Source organism: Triturus cristatus, chromosome 3_1, assembly GCF_964204655.1.
Source record: "Triturus cristatus chromosome 3_1, aTriCri1.1, whole genome shotgun sequence".
Taxonomy (NCBI): domain Eukaryota; kingdom Metazoa; phylum Chordata; class Amphibia; order Caudata; family Salamandridae; genus Triturus; species Triturus cristatus.
Window position 1 is genome coordinate 126651841 of NC_140583.1, and position 21037 is coordinate 126672877.

Here is a 21037-nt window from a genome sequence, read left to right on the forward strand (position 1 = left end):
GTGTTAGAGACTAGCCGAGTACACTAATCCCTGTCTGGTTTTTCTAATCCCTGTCTCAACTATCTGTTGCTTCACACTATTCTCTTCTGACTTTATCTCATCTTCTGGCCTTCGCTGTCCTCTGCTCGTATTCTCTCGTTTCACAACTGTCCTCCAAAACACACAAACGTATCTCGCCACCTGCAAGTCAGTTACAGACACGTTAATACCTTAACCTGTGGGGAGGGGTGGCAAACACAGTTGGAGGAGAGGCTTCTTCGGGTTACTCGATACTTTTGTTTTCCAATTCATTCTATTGGCTCTGGCTTACTTTCAGACTATTCTTATTGGTTTTTCATGTATGTTTTAGGTGTGTCCTTCGTTAATGTATATGTCACCTATGTACTATAAAAGATTGTGCGCCACGGAGTGAAGTGGCAGTCTCCTGAAAACATACCGTGTGTACTTCTAGGACAACTGTACTAGCTGCAGCTAATAAAATCTGATCTTTTACACCGACAGTGTCCTCGTGTCTCTGTTAGCTGAAGCAGGAGAACCCAGGAGATTGAGGCGTACCCTGCGCCACCAGGCCCATAAGGTTTCTGGTTCTTCAGTTGGTGGCTGCTGGCAAGCAGGCCACAGGGTTGTGGGAGCAAAGCTCCTAGGGTTAAGCTCAGGGCAAGTTGGGGACCAGGTTAGCACAAAAGGGGTAACCTCACCGGCACTAGGGCGGCCGGGTGAAGGGTGTTGTTTTGAGGTTGGTTGCCCTGTTGATTTCAATGGAGATTCTCCGGGACATAGAAACACTGCAGGCTCGGGGATGAGGATCTTCCAGGAGTGACCACCACCTCGAGGGGTAAGTTGGGATGGTGAGGGTTGGTTAGGCACTGCTGGGTTGGGCACACAAGGCTGTGGGGTGTCGGGTGCCGGGGTGCCTTGGGACATCAGATTTTCTTACCCGTTCTAGTCGCGGTGGGGGGGTCCTCTGGATTGAGGCTGCAGGCGTCATCTGGAGGCTTGAGGCAGTTCAGGGGTCGCCGGATCTCGGGTCAGGATCGCTGGGGAGACCTACTCATGGTATTTTTCCACTCAAGCTTGGGCTGGGTTCGGCGGGTGCAGAGTGGGCGGGATTCGCAGTTCCTGGCTAGCACCAGAAGCTGCAGTTCAAACACGTCCGGTGTTCACAGGAGAAACATCTTGAAAATTGAAGACAAGCAGGTCCTCCGGGTTTTTTTGAGGTTGCTGTCCGCTGAACACGCCATGGTTTTGCAGGAGCAGGTTCGAGGGGAGACAGGCCTGTAGGGCTGGGGCCAAGTCAATGGGTGTCGTCCTCTTGTTAGCTCTGCACGGCTTCGCGTCCTTCTTCTTCTCTTTTTCTTGCGGTTGTTGAATCTGAGGAAGGAAGGTTCAGGGTGCCCCTAAATACTAAATTTAGAGGCGTTACTGGTAGGTGAAGGACAGGGACCAATGGGCCCCTTCCCTGGGGTGGGTAACACCCCTTATTCTGCCACTCTCCAGTGGGAGGGGGCAGGAGCCTGTCCCTGGTTGGCTGGGTACCCCATCCTCAAGATGGCAGGGACACAAGGTTGTGCTTCACCTCGCCTCCCCCACCTTAGGGGTGGAGTTGGCAGAGGTGGGTACACCTCTCTTCCTCACTTGTTTTTACCGCCGGTTCTCCCACCCAAAATGGGGGGTAGAACCAGTGGGGACCAGTTGCTGAAAGCAGCAAATGGTCTGGAGAGGCTCACAAAGGCTGCATGCCTTTGAAGCTTCTGCTTCGTGAACCCTGCCCATCCTGGGGGAGGAGTCTTGGCACCTCACACCAGGATGTGCATTGTTTCAGGCCCCCCGAGAGCAGCAGGCTCTCGACCCAGAGGTGCAGAAACATGTCTGGTGGTGGCAGCCTGCGCAGTCACTCAGTCAGGTCACTGGTAGTTGGTCATGTTCCAGGGGGCATCTCTAAGATGCCCTCTGTGGTGCATTTTACATTAAATCCCACACTGGCATCAGTGTGGGTTTAATGTGCTGAGAAGTTTGATAACAAACTTCCCAGTCTTCAGTGTAGCCATTATGGTGCTGTGGAGTTCGTAATGACAACCTCCCAGCACCATATACTCTTAATGGCAGCACTGCACTTACAGGGCCCAGGAATGGACCTGGGTACTGTAGGGGTACAGGGCTCATGCACCTGTACCCTCACCACTGGCATAGGGCACCCAGCTAGAGGGGTACCTGATGTATGTCAGTGCAGTGGTTTGTGGGCATGGCACACACAGATGTGTGGCATGTCGACTCTTTGTTTTGTTCTGCATCAAGACACAGCCTGCAAAGGCAGTGTGTGTGCGTCAGGGTACAGGGCCTCTAAGGGTGGCACAATAAGTGCTGCAGCCCTTAGGGGCCTTCTCTGGTCACAGTGCCCTGGGTACCTATGGTACCATTTACCAGGGGCTGACATGTGGCCAGAGATGCCAATTGGGTTTAGGCTTCAATGCAGTTTTAGGGAAGGAACACAGGCCTTGGGTACCTGATTGGCCCAGGGCACACTCAGTCAAAGCACATCAGCAATTCAGCAAAAAGTGAGGGCATACCATGCAATAAAGAGGGCACTTTCTCACACTGCCTGGTTCTGGAGTGATAGGGGCTGTGTATGTTCATTCACTGTAGTCAGCCACAAGGGGGGGTTGAGGTGTGTCCTGCTTTTCCTGGATGACTCACAGCTGAGCTGAATAGGCCTTGACTGCTTTTAGAGTGCTGGGAGGAGATTTTACTAGCACCTGAATAGTCAGGGTCTCCTCTGCACAATGCTGGCTCTATCTCTTGTAGTAAAGCTGGGACAAAGAGGTCAGAACTGGTTTGGAATGAGCTCAGAGACCCTTGTCACAAGCAGCAAATGGGGTATAAGTATTGGACCTTACACCCCAGAGAATTAGATCACTTCTGGACTAAAGAGGAACCTTTGCCAAGGAGAGGAGCTAGAGAGTTGTGAGGAGGAGTACTGCCCCTTTGATGTGTGCTGTGTGGGATTGGCCTGAAGTTGCTGCTTCTGCCACGGAAAGGACAAAGACTAGAACTTTGCTGAGAAACCTCCTTGAAGGAGAATCTAGAAGGGCTTGTCTGTGCTGGCCTCCTGTTCTGAAGTCTCAGGGACACAAAGACTTCACCACCAGTACCCCTGAACCCTACTGCTGGAAGTTCTGACCTGCCAGAAGGTGCCCATTCCAGGTTTGGGCCTCTGGAGGTAGTTCATGCTGCTGGGAGCTGGAAGAAACCCAAAAGAAGCAAGAAAAACAATCTCCAACGCTGTCAGTGATGCCTCTATGATGCCGCATCCTGCACCGAGGCTGGGGGTACCGCTTGTGAAGTAAACAATGCACAACCCTGCCTGCACTGCAGCTCCGAAGCCCTATGAAGCATACAGACGTCTGCGTCCCATTATCGCAGAGCCGATAACTGCTGAGGGTGACTGCATGAGTCTTTAACTACACATCACTTCACCGGAACCAATGCCTCACCGCTGATGCAACAGTCTTCCCCTGTCCTGGACTCGACATGTCGCCTCCTCATGGACACGATGCCTCGCCTCCCCCGTGGCAGCCAGGGAGCCGGCCTCGAACTCGGCACCGACGCCTCAACTCCACAACGCGGTGCATCGTCCATAGACTACGTTCCAAGGTACTGTTGTTTGGGGGTCCGTGTGACTCCATGTCCGATGCCGTACACCTTGCCGTCTGTGCTGTACTTTGAATTATTGCCTGTAGCAACATCGGAATAGCCCCAGGAGGAACAATTTGTTTGCTACAAGTTCTATGTTTGAAATAACTGTTTTAAAAGTCGTATTTTACTACCTGTATGTTGGATTTTTGTTGTTTTGGTCTTGTTTGGTTTAGATAAAGATTACTTATTTTTCTAAGCTGCTATGGTGTCCGTTTGTGGTGTTTTCACTGTATTACGAGTGTAATACAGTGAGTGTAATACTTTACACATTGCCTTTGAGATAAGCCTGTCTGCTCGTGACAAGCTACCAAGAGGGTGAGCAGGGGTTATCTAAAGTTTGTATGCCCTTTACCCTGACTAGAAGCAAGGGTCCCCACTTGGACAAAAGCGCATGCCTCTGCCTACTAGAGACCTCCATTTCTAACATATAATACAGGAGTATAATATAGGGGTTATGTTCAAAGACTTGGCTACCCTACCAGTATTGGTCATCAGTGATCACTCACTCTAGAACTGTCAGACGGTGGCGAAAAGAAGTCCCAGGGTGTAGCAAGAGTCTGTGGGCAGCAATGGTGGGCAGTGACACTAGGACTGAGGCACATGAGCAGCCAGTCAACACGAGGAACTTTGAAGCATCAGTTTAGATAGAAGAAAAAGGACCGTAGTGATCCAGGTTGCAGGTATACAGGCCTCACATGGTCATAAGTAGACCTAGGAGAAATTGTAACTACGCCAGAACAATCAGTAATATTGGTAATTAACGTAACGTGGCACAATATCTTACCACAGGAGCACAGGCACAGGAACTTAGTGACTGCTGGCTGCTGCTGTTCGTATTCTGTTGTATTTACCTCACATTTTTAGCAGAAAAAGCATCCTCAGGTTCATTTTGGACGTGAGGGTGTATTATGCACTAAGAAAAAGGGGACTGAATGCTAGGTTACACTCCTTGTGTAATTTTGCTGTAAAATTGTGTCATTGTATTTAATGAAGCTGCAGAACATTACACAAGTTATACCCATCCCTAGTCGTAAGTGCTGCATGCAGTGTAGGTTTACTGCAATGCGTGGTGCAGGCGCACCGGTACTCCAATAATCATCAGTGTCATATGCAGTGCAAGTGCATGGCCCAGCAGGTGAAGGCATACAGGCTTAACATGATCTCCAGTGCTGCAGAGTGAGTTGATGCACAGAAATATTTTGGGCAGGTCAACAGAAGCATGTAGACTTTGGGAAACTGTAGGAAGGTAGGTTCCTTCTGCATGGTTACCCCCATTTTTCTACCTGGTGCTAAGCTGTTTTTGACTAGTCTGACAGGGATTCCGCTAATCAGGACCCCAGTCTCTCTGCTTTCTCCCTTAAATTGGTATGTTCAGTTCTTTGGTACATCCTAGATTGGATACTGGGATACCCTTATCAGTCCCTAGTATATGGTACTAAGGTACCCAGAGCATAGGTACCTCATAGGTCCCCCATTGGCTGAAGCATGCATTATGCCACCCATGGGAGACCATTCAAAATCGAACTACAGGCCTGCCATTGCAGCCTGTCTAAGCTGGTGCTAGCACCATTTACGAAAGATATAGGTTTCCTATATCTGGGGTCACTGCACTTAAAACCTACAAGTCACTCCTATAGCAGGCCCTTGCAATCCTAAAGGCAGGGTGCTTGGTTCTAAGTGTGAAGGTGCCCCTGCATGAGCAGGATACCCGTGCAGCCTACGGAGTCCATTCTACCGAGTTGTAAGTGAAGCAGCCATATACTTTATAGAGGGGCACCGTGTAATTACACAATGAGCATCTCGAAACTGTCTGCAATGAATTCTATCATGTTTGGTATCAAACATGTTGGACTCATACCCCATACTGTAGACGGTGTGGGAGGTATGACTCTAAGCATTGAAAGAGCCCTCCGTTAGGCTCTCAGTGCTCCCACTACCAGCCTTCTTGACCCGGACAGCACAAAAGGGTTGCTGCTGACCAGAGACATGATTCTGCCCTCCTGCTGCTGAGTCAAACTCGAGCAGGTGAAGGCATAACTATAGGCATCCTGTCAGAGGGAGGTGTGGCCACCTCCCAGACAGGATTTAGTGTATTGGGGCAGAGTGGGTGTGCTTCCAGCGTCTCCCAGTCTGCATGAGGGGCACATTTGGTATCCCCATGCATAGTCCAGTTCAAACCAGCTCTGGGAGCCATTGGCTCCCGCTCTGGCCCGAAACTGGAAAAGGGACATGGGAGTAACCTCCCCCCTGTCTAGACCTTCTCCTGGGATGGTCCCCTGAATCTTCCTAACCCTTTCCTTATGGAACTTAAGGGCTTAACTGTGGGTGGGTCCCTAGAGTGGTCGTGGGCAAGATTCAGATCAGACACCACTTCTACTTCTAACATCTGGACACTCTGGACTTTGTTTGGGCTCAACTGTGTCTCCATTACAGTCTGCTGCCTCGTCTGTGCCTGTGCACCATACAGGAACCTTCCAAGGCCTATGGGCATCAAAGACACCTGAAGGATTCTCCCTTAGAGTGAAGGAGTCACTCCCTGCCATTTGCAGGCACCGCAACTAAGTCAACAGGTCTGCTGATCCTGATCTCCTCTGGACTCCGTAAGGTTCTGCAACACAGGTGGTGGTTTTCCACAGCTCCTGAAGCCTGCCCTGCCCTCTCACTAAGTTTGAGGTCAGTATCCCTTGTGGGGGTTGCAATAACCGAACCCCAGTGCACCTCATCAACTTGCAGTTCCAAAAGCCTTTTGGCTTCCTTCCAAGAAGATCTTGGGTCTCCAAGTTGCCCCAACTTCAAGCACCTCCAGTGACCAGAATCTTCAGACACACCGCATTGTGTACATCGTGGTCTGCATCTTTTGGTGAACTGCTTGAGGTCAACTCGTTACTTCGGTGCCCCTGGCCTGTGGGTCACCTTTGTTTTCTTTGGGCTCCCCTGATTGCTCGGTCCTGCCCTGACTCACCTGCTTTTGGTGAATCCCCTAGACCTCGCTTGTCCCGACATTGCGTTGGTAGCATTTGCCAAGGCTTGTTGGTGCTCCCACCAGACACCAACCCCTCAGCACTCGACATCCGACATGAGACAGCTTGTGCATGGCTCCTGGTCTTCCTCAGCATCGCCTGGTCCTCACAGCTGCAGAGTCAAGGTCATCTTCATCCATCCTGCAACACCTGACATAGGAGGGTATTAGTCTTCCAAGTCTCCTGGTCACTCCTTAGTGACATAGACTCTGTCCCCTATGCTTACAGGTACCTCTCAACTAGAATCCATCCTTGGATTCTACTGAAACCTTTTCCCTTCAGCAGCGGCACTTTCCAGAAGTTCTCCATTGGGTTCGACTACAGTTTCCGAAACCACTTCCCACCTATGCACCCAGCTTCCTTGGTGTAGGTAACATGGATACTAGGGTATTCACAGGTGGTGTGGCTCTCCAACCATCTGTCTTCCATGTGGTTTCTTTTGGGTCCACTGGGAAGGATCCTTAAACTTTAAATGTCCAACCGTGACTTACACGTAGAGTTGTACGGAGCACGCGGTCGTGTTCCGACACTGCACACGCTCTCCGTGGGGTCCCTATCTACTCACCTTGGGTGGTTCCTTGGGTCCCCAGAACTTCTACATCCTCTCGAGTTTGTCTTGACCCGAGTTGTGGTTCTTATACCTCTTTCTTAGTATATGGTTTGGTCCCCCCCTAGGGTCAACTATGTATTCTGTGCTATTTACTGTGTTTCGTTGCAAAGTATTGTGTGAATTGTGTTTATCTCCGAGTAGGAGATATCTAAACATGTTAGAGAGTGTTATTTAATAAATACTTATTTTTATAAATACCTTGTGTGTCTGTTTTTCACTTAATCAATACAATAGGATTGTATTCTTGTAAAACAAGCTGCTTTACACTTCTTCTGGACTAAGCCTGAAGGATGCTCTCCACAGCTACCACTTGGAGAGCATTCTAAGGTTGTCTAAGACCTTGTAAATCCCCATAAGGGTTGTTTGGACTGGTGCAAGGTGCACAGTTACATTAGTGGACATCATATACCAGGCCAGTTTCTCACAGAAACACTCACAAAAGGGTACAAATCTGGATGGATAGCAGGTGCAGGCTCCCGATCTCAGGAGCCTTGGCTTCCCTGACCTCCTCATAGTAATGTTCTTACAGCTAAACTGAGGATTTAGATGAACAGGGCAGGTCCTTGTCATGTAGGGTAGTCTACTTCCTAGATTTCTGCTTAGCAGAAGCAGAGTCTCTTCTTCAGACCTGGGCTAGATTTATTGCTTCCATAAGAACTCCTTTCCAGCAACATAATACATTGGATGAGATGACAGGCAGCTCATTCCTTTTCTAGAAGGTGTGCAGCCTTGGCCTGGGCATTTCAGTCATTCATGTGTATGGTTATTGCTCTGGCCAGGTCACAGGCTGACCTGCTGGAACCAAGCCCAGGGAATAACTTGAGGTCCCTGCTTTCCTTCCCACAAGACAAGGACTGAAGCTGGTAATCTGTACAAAAAGCAAGCAAGGAGGGAAGCTAAGCCACTCATGGATACACTCAAGGACAATGTGAGACAGCAATCCTGACTTCCACTAATTCCTAATGGGCACTCCACAACCTTTGGGGCAACATACATTCATGGAGGATGCCACTTCACATGCAGTCTCATATACACCTCACATAAAAACAGAGCCAAGATGGTTGGCAAGTCACGACATTCTACGTGAAGGTACCAGTGAGAACAAGTTCACAGCGATTCCAACAGTTTTTTTTTATAGTGCTCGAATCAGCTGGGGACATCTCGGCGACGCACACCATAGCAGACATAACAAAGAGCTCATTAAAAGAGGAAGGCTTTCAATAGTTTTCTAAATTGGCAGTAGTTCAAACAAGCACAAATGTGCACAGGGAGTCTGTCTATTCCAGAAGACAGGGGGCCACATAAGAAATATATCTCCCTCCACATCTAGACAAGGAGATGTCGGGGGACACACAACATGTTTTTGGATCTTTAGTTTCTGGTGGGAACATACAACTTAACTTTCTATTGGACATAGCCGGGGCCATTGCCCCTTATCACCTTGTGTGTGAAGCAGCAGATCTTATAGATGCACTGTTCCTTCACTGGCAGCCAATGAAGCGACTTCAGTGAAGGAGCGGACAGAGTACCCAATGGAAGATGGTAAATGAGTCTAGCTGCCATATTCTGCACCACTCGGAGTTTAGCCACGAGCGTTTGAGAGGCTACTGCTAAAAGAGAGCTCCCGTAAATTTAGTCAGCTGACTACTTAGGCCTGAACTAAAGTTCTTCTCGGAGAGAGTGGTAGAAAGGAAAAGATCCAGTGGAGGAGTTGTGTATTATGGAAACACATGCCCATGGTGTCCAAAATATGGGCTTTCATAGAGAGGTCTTGATCAATTTTTATACCCAGATTCTTAACAGCTTGTTTGGGGATGTGGCTGCTCCTAATTGGGAGATCCACCACACATTAGACCACATAGAGCTGGCTTTGCGAAACAGCAGGATCTCATCAGTTGTGTCCGGATTTAATTGTAGGTAATTGTCAGTCATCCACACAGAGATGGCTAGCATTCCTTTCATGAAATGATCTTTAGTTGATGAATCTAAGTCAGTATCAAAAGTGAGAGTCAATTGCGTATTGTTGTCATAGAAATGATTCCAAAAGGCTACACAATCTTTGCAACAGGGGACCTGTGGCACACCCTTATCCGGACACATCTTGCCGGAGGTGTAGGGGCCCAGAGTGATAGTTTGGGATCTATCAGGAAGTTATGAAGCCATTTGAGTGCATTCCCCCGTATGCCAATCTCCTGCAGCGTCTACCGCAGTCTAGCTTGAGAGACCACATCAAAAGGTAGGGAGAGACCAAGCAGCACTAGCATGGAAGGGGTACCTGCATCTAAAGCATGTCTTAGAGAATCGGTAACTGCCAGCAAGTCCGTTTCAGTGCTGTGACCTGGTCTAAAACCAGACTGCGAAGAGTGCAGAATTGTATTCTTTTCTAGATAAGCTGTTAGTTGGTTATTAATTAATCTTTCTAGCAGTTTGCCCAGAAGGGGTAGCAATGATATAGGGTGATAATTAGATAGAATATTCGGGTCTTGGTTGGTTTACTTCAGAATCGGTAAAACATTCGCAACTTTCCAATCACAGGAATTAGTGCCTGTTTGCACCGTAAGGTTGAAAATTGATTGACTGGCCGGAGGGAGATATCTAAGTAAAGATGGCAACATTTTGGGTGGGCAAACATCGGAAAGGGGGCCTGACTTGGCCAAACTCAAAGACCGCTGGACTTCTTCCAGCGAACATGGCTCAATCTGAGTTAACATGGGAGTCTCACCTACTCACTGGTAGGTCTCCCTACAGAGTGTGTGTCTGTGTCAGAGGTGGGCTAGGAATTGAATTTTAGATAGATCTGGCAGGTTTTATCCTGGAAAAACATGGCGAGAGAGTCACACAGTTCCTGTGAGGCAAAAGAGGGCTGTGAACATGTCTGAGGGTTGTTAAAATCTAGAATAATTTTAGGAAGAACTTTCAGTGTGTTTCCTTCCTATTTGATTTGGTTGGGAATAAAAAGCCCATGCGCGGATCGAATATTACAGTGGTACCTAGAACAAAGCTAGTTTGTAAGCATCTTTGTCCTGCAGATTTGTGGTTCTATGCCATCTTCTCTCAAAGTGTTTAACAAGCTGATTTCTCTGTTTATAAGTTTGGTGGTAAACCATGGAGCAGTGGGGCATGATTTTGTTGTATTCAAAGCTCTGTTAAAGTTTTCTAATGAAGTGTTTACATCAGAAACGCTAGGTGGTAAAGCCGAACGAAACATCTTGCTAAAACAGTCTGTGGAGAAAGAGTGGCCTTCTTAAGGTTTTCCCCTTTCTCGTGCTGTCCAACGACTTGGTTTGTGAGGGTAGCTGACTATGAAAAAAAATTACTGATGATCAGTCCAGGTTAGAGACAGGGCATTGCACAAGTAATTATCTCACTGTTAGTAAATAGTAAATCCAGAGAATGTCCTGCTTGGTGTGTGGGGCCAATTATTCATTGGTAGAGGCCTAAAGTTTCCATATCTGGCACTAGCTGCGCTACCTCAGGATTGGCAAGATCTTCTCCATGGTGGTTAAAATCAGCCAGGAGTAGCAAAGTGTTGGTGGCGACTACTTGGGTATCGATTTCTTCCATCAAGCGTTGGCTAAATCGCTTCTTAGACCCAGGAGGGCGATATAAAAAAGCCCCCTCCAACTTTCCATAGCAGAAAGAGTAATTTTAAAAAGACCCACTTCCATTCAATCTGTGATGGAATATTGATCCAAGAGAATTTGAGCGAGTTTTTAAAACTATGGTGATGCCTCCACCTGATAGTTGTCAGGGATAGCTAATATGACGGCCGGAAGGTAGGAGGCATTCAGCCATGTCTCTGTAAAAAAACATTTATCTGGAAATTGAGTGAAGGTTAAATCCCAAACTTCGATGGAGTGGTTGACTAGTGATGGCACATTACATGGAAGGCATAATATGTTGGTTTTAGTGTGATTTGGGGAGCGAAGTGATGATGGTCACATAAAAAGATGGCTGAGTAGAGTAAGGTTAATTTGCCACTAGACTGGGTTTAAGTGTCAATTTAAAGTTCAGGGCTACCTGCACTGCATCCTGCTGCGTCCAACTTCATGCTGTATTCATATATTCAACTACTATAAGCAGTGTCATGGCCTGGCCATCTGGATGGGAACCACCCATGTTAAATTGAGTGCCATTAGTAGTGGCTCTGTGTAACCCAAGGAGTCTAGTACTCATGTCGGCATCGTATACAGCACTCGCCTGGAGACTCGCGACATGGATGCCCTGTCAACAAGACAAACCGTATCTGCCAGAATCTTAACATGAGGAGCAGGTTGCCTGATGGACACAACACCTGGCACTTTGTACCCTACAATGACTATGTGCATTGTCACCCCACAAGCAGCTTCCCACCATCATGGCTGTTAAAGACATTGGGGCCTTTCTATGAGAAAACACTCCCAGTCGACCTTTGAACTTCAATTTTAGCATTGACGACCACCCTAGAACAAGCATTGGCATAGCCAATAGGTCTCGCCTTTGGGACCTTATAAGTGTTTAGCCATCCAACAGTTGCATAACTAAATACTTATAAGGTCCCAAAAGCTAGACCTATTGGCTATGCCAAGCAGCCGGGAAAGTGAAAGTGATTGCGATCAAACATCAAAGCGACCGTGCGGCCGCGAAAGTGAAGGTAATCGCGGTAAAGCACACGCACTGTAGCTCTAGGCTGGCCTGGTAGCAGTTTTTGGAGCCCTCTCAAAAAGTCTCGCCAGATCAGCGCATGCGCTGGGTCAGGCGAGACCTAAAAATGCACCATTCACGGGCTTCGGCATGACATTGGCTGATAATGCCCATCCAGTCTTCTTAACATACTCCCCACCACTCCACTCTCTCCCAAATGCAAGGGGCATAATGTATATAATGCACGGGCTGCCGTTCTCCTTGACTTACAACCATTCCATGTATGCACAGTATGCTACAGTATTTATGTAAACGAGGACTTTGCTTGTCTAAAAACATAGTAAATGCAATATGTACAAAAGGCAAATACATTGTTAACTTCAAAAACAAACTAGTACACCCAGATCCTCGCGCGGCCTTCCTCTGCAGGAACAGAAGGTAACAGAAGGCTCGGCGCGCATCCTAAAAATAATTCCTTCTGGTAAACACAGGCCCTTTTAGTGCCATGTGCTTGGGCGATTTGTTAGAGTAGACGTTCTCTCTTGGCAGCCAAAGAGGCAACAGATTTAAATAAGCACATCAGGGAGGGGTTGTTCTATATGACAATACAGAGCTGTGTTTGTTTACTTGGCCAGGAGGTATCATCGCATTGAACGCTAATGAGTCTCAGAGTAGAGAGGCGCGTGCTCACCCGCCCCGCCCTCCTCTCCCTGTCACTCCGCACTGTATGTCTCGCGCATCGCTTTACACTCATCCACTTCATTTACTGGCTGGGACTCGCTCAGGCGAAGCCTAACTATTGTTTAGCCGTGGGCACACTTCCTGCTGAGAGCTCTCAACCAAGCTTTAGAGGCGACGAGACTCTCGAGGGCCTTAGACTGTGAGTGTAAGGCTATGGAGGCGTGGAGCGGTGCAGGAGGAAGCACGTTTGACTGATTTATTGAAACTAACAGCTGCACACCGAGAAACCCTGCAATCCGAGCATACCTAATAGACAAGCTCAGAAAAAGATCACACCGGAACACAATATTTCGTAATCTCTGCCGACATTTCTCCATATGTTCTCTGCTTTGACGTGTGAGGCTGAGCTCAGTTTATATCATTCTTGGAAATAAGTCCCAGGGCGCTCTGCTCTTACAGATGGAGGAACAGATGTGCCTTGTTGTCTCCTGAAGCAGACACATCAATTCAGCCAATTAATGATCCCAGTGTAATTATGTCCATGTGTATGTGGATATTATGAGTACCTTTATAGATAGAATGCAACAAGCTGCTGTGGGGAGGACTTCTGCAATACACTGATACACAGCACATCATGAGAAAGCGGCCTCATCCCTGCAGACCTACCTCCAGGCAAGGGACCCCTTTGCTCATCTGCTGGGGGTATTCCTTCAGAAGTCGCTCCTCGTCCAAAAACTTGCCGTCGCGTCCATTGCTGGCTGGCTGGAACAAGCCATAATTCAGGACGTCTTTAAGACCTTGCGTCAGGGTGCACAGTATCCGCTGTTTTGCGACCCACACAGTAGCCTCTGGGTTGAAACGGATGCATTTCTGCAAAATAGTAAGGTATAAATTGTTACCAATGAGTTTTTAAGCCTGGCATTCTTGGATAGATGTATCTGCAAAATCCATAGCAATTTATTGACACTTAGGATCTAAAGAGAGCGGTGCAACATCTTCATTCATACTTATAGGTTAGTGTGGACCTGGGAGAACTTCACATGTAGACACCAAAGTGGTTAATTATACCAAGAGAAAGGAATAAAGTGGATGCAAACACTATTTTCACAATTTTCGTATTTCTTCTTTTTGGAGCTGAACGTGAATTGTGTCTTCTGGTTTCGCACAGAAGTTATTGCCAACTTTAAAAGGTGGCGATTGCCTGATCATAACATTACTCCCAATAAATGACCATCGGGTGCGAAATCAGGTGCAAATGTACCCTCTTCCCGCAGCACTGAAGCTGTTTTCACTACGGTATCTTAACACCTACTATTTCCCTGATTTATGAGGGCATTTCATGGTAAAAATACTACAGAAGGGGCGGCACTATTTTTCCAGCACAGCCGACAAGATGAGCAATGGAAGATAAAGTAAAGCTTCTCAGGCCAAGCCTGCAGTAAAGTGGGCAGGTTAGTCTGTCATTGACCCGGTTGGGTTGCACCGCCAATGAAAAGTGAAACATATGTGCCATATCACAAGAAGTGAAAAGTCTGTGGTGCTGCCCAAAATAGCCAGGTGAAGTCCCTCCGAAGGCAGGTTTTATTCAGGTTAGTCGTAAAGAATGAGAGCATCCCAATATGTCCACGTGAACCTGGGTATCAAAGTAGCAACTGAAACAAGTGTTCATATAGAACACATTTATAAACACAATATGATGGCACAGACTTCTCTGCAGACTTGCTCTACATATTTTTGTATAATGAAATAGATAATTTTTCTGTAAAGACTCTCTTTTTTCAAATTCAAGTGACAAACAACCTGTATCTCACTATCCAATCCGATTCAGCCACATCGAAGTTTATTTCAAGCCACACATTATAAAAATGATAGCATTTGCAATGAAGTGAGTGGTGAGAAGATTTCAAGAAGCACCCCAAGTGGTAAAAAACACAAAACCAAAAAAGAGCAGAGTGACCAACTATGTGAGCATCAACAGCCAGACAGACTGTCTGTCTGAAGAGACAGCCAGTACTATGACACATAGTAATGCTCGAAGGATAAATACACACTGTGCTCCATGCACAAAATGATGATGTGTCTCTTTGTTTTTGTCGACGGCATTTTGACCCTATTAGTGGATACTAGCGTCCATTCGGGAGTGAAGGATAGACCTGGGGGATGGTTGTGTCACTGAGCGTGGTCTATTTAAATGAAGACCAAGGCTTGGCAAGCACGGGTCTACGATATGGACCATGATATGCTCTGGCCAATAGAGTCTATACCAAGGCCGTGCTGTGTAATTGAAAAGGTTAGCTACATAGCTTATTAAGTCGAGTAGTGCAGCTGTGGCTCCGGAGTTAAGGACAATAGCGGTGATGCTTCAGTTGTGGCCCCAACATTAATCGTAAACCCTGGAGTGGCTGCGTAAAGGGGTCCCCTGACCAGAGATCCAACGCCAGGCAATGACGCGCCGTTAACATGGACCATTCACAAATAGACAATACATTTGCTACCAGCATATTCATGGGTGTATATTTGTCGGTAATTGTCTATATACAGTACTACTCGGTGCAGATAAAGACCTCTGAAGCAATTTTAAAGGAATAGGGAAACAGGCATCACCTGAATAAAAGAATACACATCTGGCAGGAGCCCCTAAATAATGCCCGCATCCTGGATCTGCCCTCTTCCGCTGTGCTGTGGGTGTTTGTTTTGGACTTGCAATGTGTCTTGATGAGTAAATGGGTTTGTGTAGAGCAGTTTTAGATGTAAGATGAGTCAATTACATTTTTTTTTTTAGATATCATTAACTATTTATCTTTTTTTTGTAAATATCCATTTAAGTGTAGCTGTTCTATTTACATTTACACAGGACACTGTTTTATTTACAATAATTTTTTACTTTGATCCTATTTTCTTATTACTTTACTTTACTTTAATATTCTAACATTTTTAAAATGTGATGTATATGGTGTCTGTAATGTCGAAAGTTATATTACCATTCGTTACTTAATTATATTTCCCTTTTCATTCTTAATATTTTTTAAATTTGCTTCGTATGAGTGGCGCTGTAATATAAAAAGTAATATGACAATTTTTCAGCTGAGATCATTTTGGTACTTGCTACTAAGCCTAGCAGGCGTGAATCGGATCATGTTGTGTTCTAGGACCCCTAGAGTAGATATGGGTGTAACTTCAGTGAACTATTTGGAACTGAGATGTGTAGGAGTGTTTTGTGTGTGCACGACCTCTCTGTACCCCTCCTTAATTTTGCTTTGTCTCCTCCCATTTTTAATAGATTTTCGCCGCACGCTACTTATGCCCTGCCTATGTATATTTGGTCATTGCCATTGATATGATACCCCAAATAGCTGCTCAGGTTGATTCATGTTATTTTTGTTTGATGTGTCCTCTGTCATAATGTGCTGTTTTACTAGTTTGGTTCTCATGGCCAGTATAGCTATAGCTATGTACTTTTATAACAGATTAATTGTTGAGACAAATGCAATAAAAACAGGTTTCAAAATGAATAGATTTTCGCCATCCCACTCTACATTGCCACTGCCATATTTACGCCCAAAACAAATGTATAGCTACGTTTCTGGACATTCAATTGCATACACTTGGCTTCATTCAGACCCTGGCAGCCGGGCGGGTGGCTGCCAAGTAACTGGAGGCCTCTACTCCCTTGGCAGGGGAATGACAGCTGGATCTAAGGATCCATGGCCAGTCAGCACGAATCTCTGAGATTCAATGACGTCACTCTTGCAGTGGCTCCATTGGATGCACGGATCCTTGGATGCACTGAACCTTTCCGAGCAGGTACCCCGTTCATTGTGCCCGCTTTGCAAAATTGTTTTTTTTTTTTTTAAAGCAAAGTACAACAGCAGGAGTTTGGTTTCAGATAGCAATGGCTGACATTCAGGGAGATTTCTGCACATAGGGCCTACCGTGCACTTTCCCATTCACAACTACTTTGTTAACATGGCACTCCACAGAGGGAAAATGATTGATGGTCGCCCTACCCTAGGGCTCTAGCGGACCAGTGATGGAAAGGGCTGACATGTCAAAGGTTTGAGCCACAGAGCCAAGTGAGGCTCTGTCAAAGTAAACCCAGTGATTCCCCTTGCTCCAAGTAGAGCAGGGAGTCCTGGGTATGGCAGCTGGAGCAGTGGCAAAGTGCAGTGGCCCTAAATGAGTCCCTAAGTCCCTACTGCTTTAAATCACAGGTTGAATCTAATGCCATTTTAAAAACAGCTATTTGAGAGATTTTCGGCTGAGCCTTCATGGAATATATAAAGAGATATTAAAACATTGTGGGCCAGATACATAAAATCTATCAAGTCATGACTCTACTCCTGAGAGACTTTCAACCATAATTTGAGTTGATTTCTAACTTTTGTAGGAATCGCATAAATCCTCACCAGAAGTCATGAGCATCTACAACCCCCATACATATTGGGGTCCTGAACTTTTCCTCCTCTTTTGCACTCTGAGAACATCCAGTGGTGACCTATTGCTGTTCCTGGAATCCAGCCCGCGAGGTTAGGCTGCCACACGGTCTCAGTGGCTTCCATCACACCTTAGATGTATGGACAATTATATTCTTAATAAAAATCTATTTAGAAAGTGCTTTTCTCACTTTCAGTTGTGACTTTCTACCGCTTCTTTCTTTGTCAGAGCTAACTCCAGGTCACCTAGTATTTGGGAAACAGTGAATTTTATAAACAGAGAACTCATATCCAATCACTTATTTGAGCCTTTCTTTTGGAGTAAATATAGATGTGTAAGTGGGATGGAATTTCAATAAAGACAAAGCTGCAGCTCTGTGGGTTTTCCTTCAGTCCCAATCTCTAACTGCTGACTCAAGTGCAGGAGCACCCATATTTATGCTCCTACACCTGAATTAGTGACTTTTAGTGGAATAAGTAATAGCGTCAGCGATTCCACGGTAATAAGGGCCATATGTATCAATGTCAGGTTTTGCGATTCTCAAATAGCGAATTTTTGAGAATCGCCATTTGAGAATCGCAAAACACGATGTATGTAGGATTTGCAATAAATTATGCGAATCCTACATATTCCTTAATTGTGAATTGCAAATTGCGATTCGCAATTAAGGAATACCTCCCTATTCATTCCTATGGGCCTAAAGGCCCATAGGAATGAATAGGAAGATATTCTCAATTTGCGATTCCCAATTAGAGAATCGCAAATTGAGAATGCAATTTCAAGTGTGCCAGAGTGTCAAAAGGACACCCTGTTGCACCCCTGAAATGAGCATGGGTGCACATGTTGCGCACATACATGCCCTGAGGGCATGTGTGTGCATTAAATGCATTAAATGCATTAAATGCATTATCAAAATAAGGAATCACAAATTTTGTGATTCCTTAATTTGCAAGACAGTTGTGCTTTCATACATAGCACTAGGCCTAAATGCGATCACAAACGCTGAAATTCTGCGAATTTCAGCGTTTGCGATCACATTTCGCCTTGATACATATGGCCCCAGGTTCCTTCTCAGACACAGACCCCTGCAGATCTTGATTCTGTGGGCTCCCATCTTTGAAGTAAGCTTGTAGGTTTACATTGTTTTTTTGTTTTTTTTTTAAATAGTTGCGAATCGCACTAAGGGCCTCATGTAGGTAGCCAAATACCGGTCGGTAACGGCCGATTTTCGGTAATTATACCGTTACCGACCGGTATTTTGGCTTTTGGTATGTAGGGGGTGAATTTCTGTATTCGGAATTTACCGAATCGGTAAAATTACCGAATCGGTAAAATTACCGATTCGGTAATTTTACCGATTCGGTAAATTCCGAATACAGAAATCAGATGTAGGGGGACTGTGTGGGTGTTGTTTGGAGTCGGTATTTACCACCAACTAATAGTTGGTGGTAAATAATGTATGGATGTGTAAAAGCATGTTATAGCGCTTAGAAGTGTGCAATGTGGCAGACATACATGCCCTTAGGGCATGTATGTGTGCCACATGTGCACACATGGCCGAATCAGGGGTGCAACAGGGTGTCAATGTGACACCCTGCCACCCTTGCATGTGCTCCCCCATTACCGAATCGGTATTTACCGATTCGGTAATGAGGCATACCTTCCCATCAATGGAAAGGTATGCCTCATTACCGATTCGGTAAATACCGATTCGGTAATTACCGAATTATTCCGAATCGGTAATATTTACCGACCAATTACCTACATAGCATTTACCACTTCATAAATACCGAATCGGTATGATTCGGTATTTATGAAGTGGTAAATGCAAGCCCACCTACATAAGGCCCTAAGTGTGATTATAAAAAAAGCCTTGGGCAAGTTCACAGATTAATTTTCCAGAGAATTAGCATGTGATATGTGGGGTCTACTGAAAAAATTGTGGAAAATAGTTGCAAGATGCAAAATGATATTGGGCCCGATTTAGAGCTTGACGGACAGGGAGTACCTGCCCACCAAAGCCTCGGTCCACCTGCCTCATTTAGAGAGAGGGCGGACAATAACTTTTCCGTGCATAGAACCACGGTTGTCTATGTCGACGGAAAACTTGCTTTGATGGCCCGATGGGGTAAGGGCTGTCGAAGGAAGAGCATTACACTACCTGCTCAATTTAGGGAGGTTTGTGTAATGTTTTTTTTCCTGTCCATTGTAGGAAAAAATAAAAATGACCACCACACCCTGCGAAAGAACTGTCAGAGTGCGGGAGTCATTTGTTTTCTACTTCCGGATGGGAGTTTGTTTCTGAAAAACAAAAAACATTTTAAAAGTTCAGTGAAAGGCCATCAAAACGAAAGGTCGCTATCCATATCTTTTGTACGTTAAAAGGAGCTACTGTGACGGTTATTTTGAACGTACAGAGATGACCAATGGCCGGTAGTCATCTCTAAATTCGACAGATGGTAGTCTGCCAGGATGGTGGAAGTAATGTCATCCGCTACCCTGACAGAAGGAGTACAGTCCATCAAACTCACAAACCGGCCCATAGTTTCTTGGACATTTTAGAAGCTGACTTTCGAATTTAAAAAACTCTCCTGCCTGAATTGTGTCCTTTCATTCTTAAATAGGAAATGTAGAATTATTACAGTTAAGGGACATTTAGAAATCACAACTACATGTAGATTTGATACACATCATACAAAACAAATACATTAACATAATAAACTCATACACAGAACATACATTATTCCTGGAACAGCCATGAAGCAAAAAATATTACAATTCTAATACTAAATAACACTAGGGAGTGTTGTATCCAATTTTAACCACACCTCCAACTAGTCTGCCACTTCCCCTTCATCTCACATCGAAGGGCATTTCCCTATGCCATGGCAAACACCAGGACAGGACTGAGTAAAAAGATCTTTGCTAAAGAGCCCCACCTTGGTGGTCCCGCTGGGTTTTGCAGTGCCTATCCAGCGAGGAGCAAGCTGAATGGTGGAGCACGCCACCTAGGTGGATAAGGACTATTGCATCCCAAGAATAGGACCTTCCATGACTAATTGGTGACAAGGATGCCACCATTTTGATTTAGAATACAGCGGCTCAGCGGAACAGCCGCGCATTTATGAACTGCAGAACTATGTCTACTTCTTAACTGCTCTCCATGGAGGATGGATGCTGGACCACATTAAAGATTTCCTATCCTTCCCCTCTTTGGTGATTTATAGAGCACAGGAGGAACCACAATGGTAACCAGTCCTGCATTGATGGCAGGGTCTTGAGCCGTGACTCCTGTGGCCACCGTGGCTTGGACCACCACTACTTCCTAGACACGTACAACTGCAGCAAACTAAGTTGACATTACAGCTGGGACAACATAAGCAATCACAGACATAACCATATCAATTGCCACCGCTTCCACCACATCAGTTGCCATGACATCAACAAAACATCAGCAGGAACTGCAGTATCAAATACTGCTTCCCCCATTACTGTTACAGCTTGTTAAAGAAATTCTGGGCACGTGCAAATCAAAGTGTGAAAGGGTTAATTGAAAAAAAGACAGCCTAAGTGTCTGTGAATTGTATATTTAGTTGACCAGGGGGTCCCACATCAAACTACTGGAATTATCCCAATAAGCAAAAGCAAGGCGCAAGTTTATAGAGTTTTGCAAAACAACTTCAATAAAAATCACACGATGAAAGGGAGTACAGAGGTGCAGAAGTCCGAGCTCATGAGAAAGGAAGACCACCTTCAGACAGGTACAAACATGTATGGATCTACATATCATTGCTAAGCAGTTCCTTTAGGCATGGCTAGCAGGAGCAAGGAAAACATGGCTGCAGCAGACACCACAGTAGGAGCAGCAGCTGCCAGCACAGTGGAGATCACAGCAGCACAGATGTGAAAGTGGCTACAGCATAAACCGCAGTCATAACTGCAGCAGTGATCTGCAGAGCTACCATAGGAGCCATGA

General features: G+C 45.8%; 1 protein-coding gene across 4 annotated transcripts in view; it reads right to left on the reverse strand.

The window, feature by feature from the left end:
• SHANK2 (SH3 and multiple ankyrin repeat domains 2) overlaps window positions 1-21037 on the reverse strand; it is a 2937835-nt gene that overhangs the window by 1898914 nt on the left and 1017884 nt on the right. For all 4 annotated transcript variants that reach the window (XM_085643560.1, XM_085643562.1, XM_085643561.1 and 1 more), the window contains one exon: window positions 13294-13497. In XM_085643560.1, the coding sequence (XP_085499686.1) occupies window positions 13294-13497 (204 nt within the window). The remainder of the gene's footprint in view (window positions 1-13293; window positions 13498-21037) is intronic.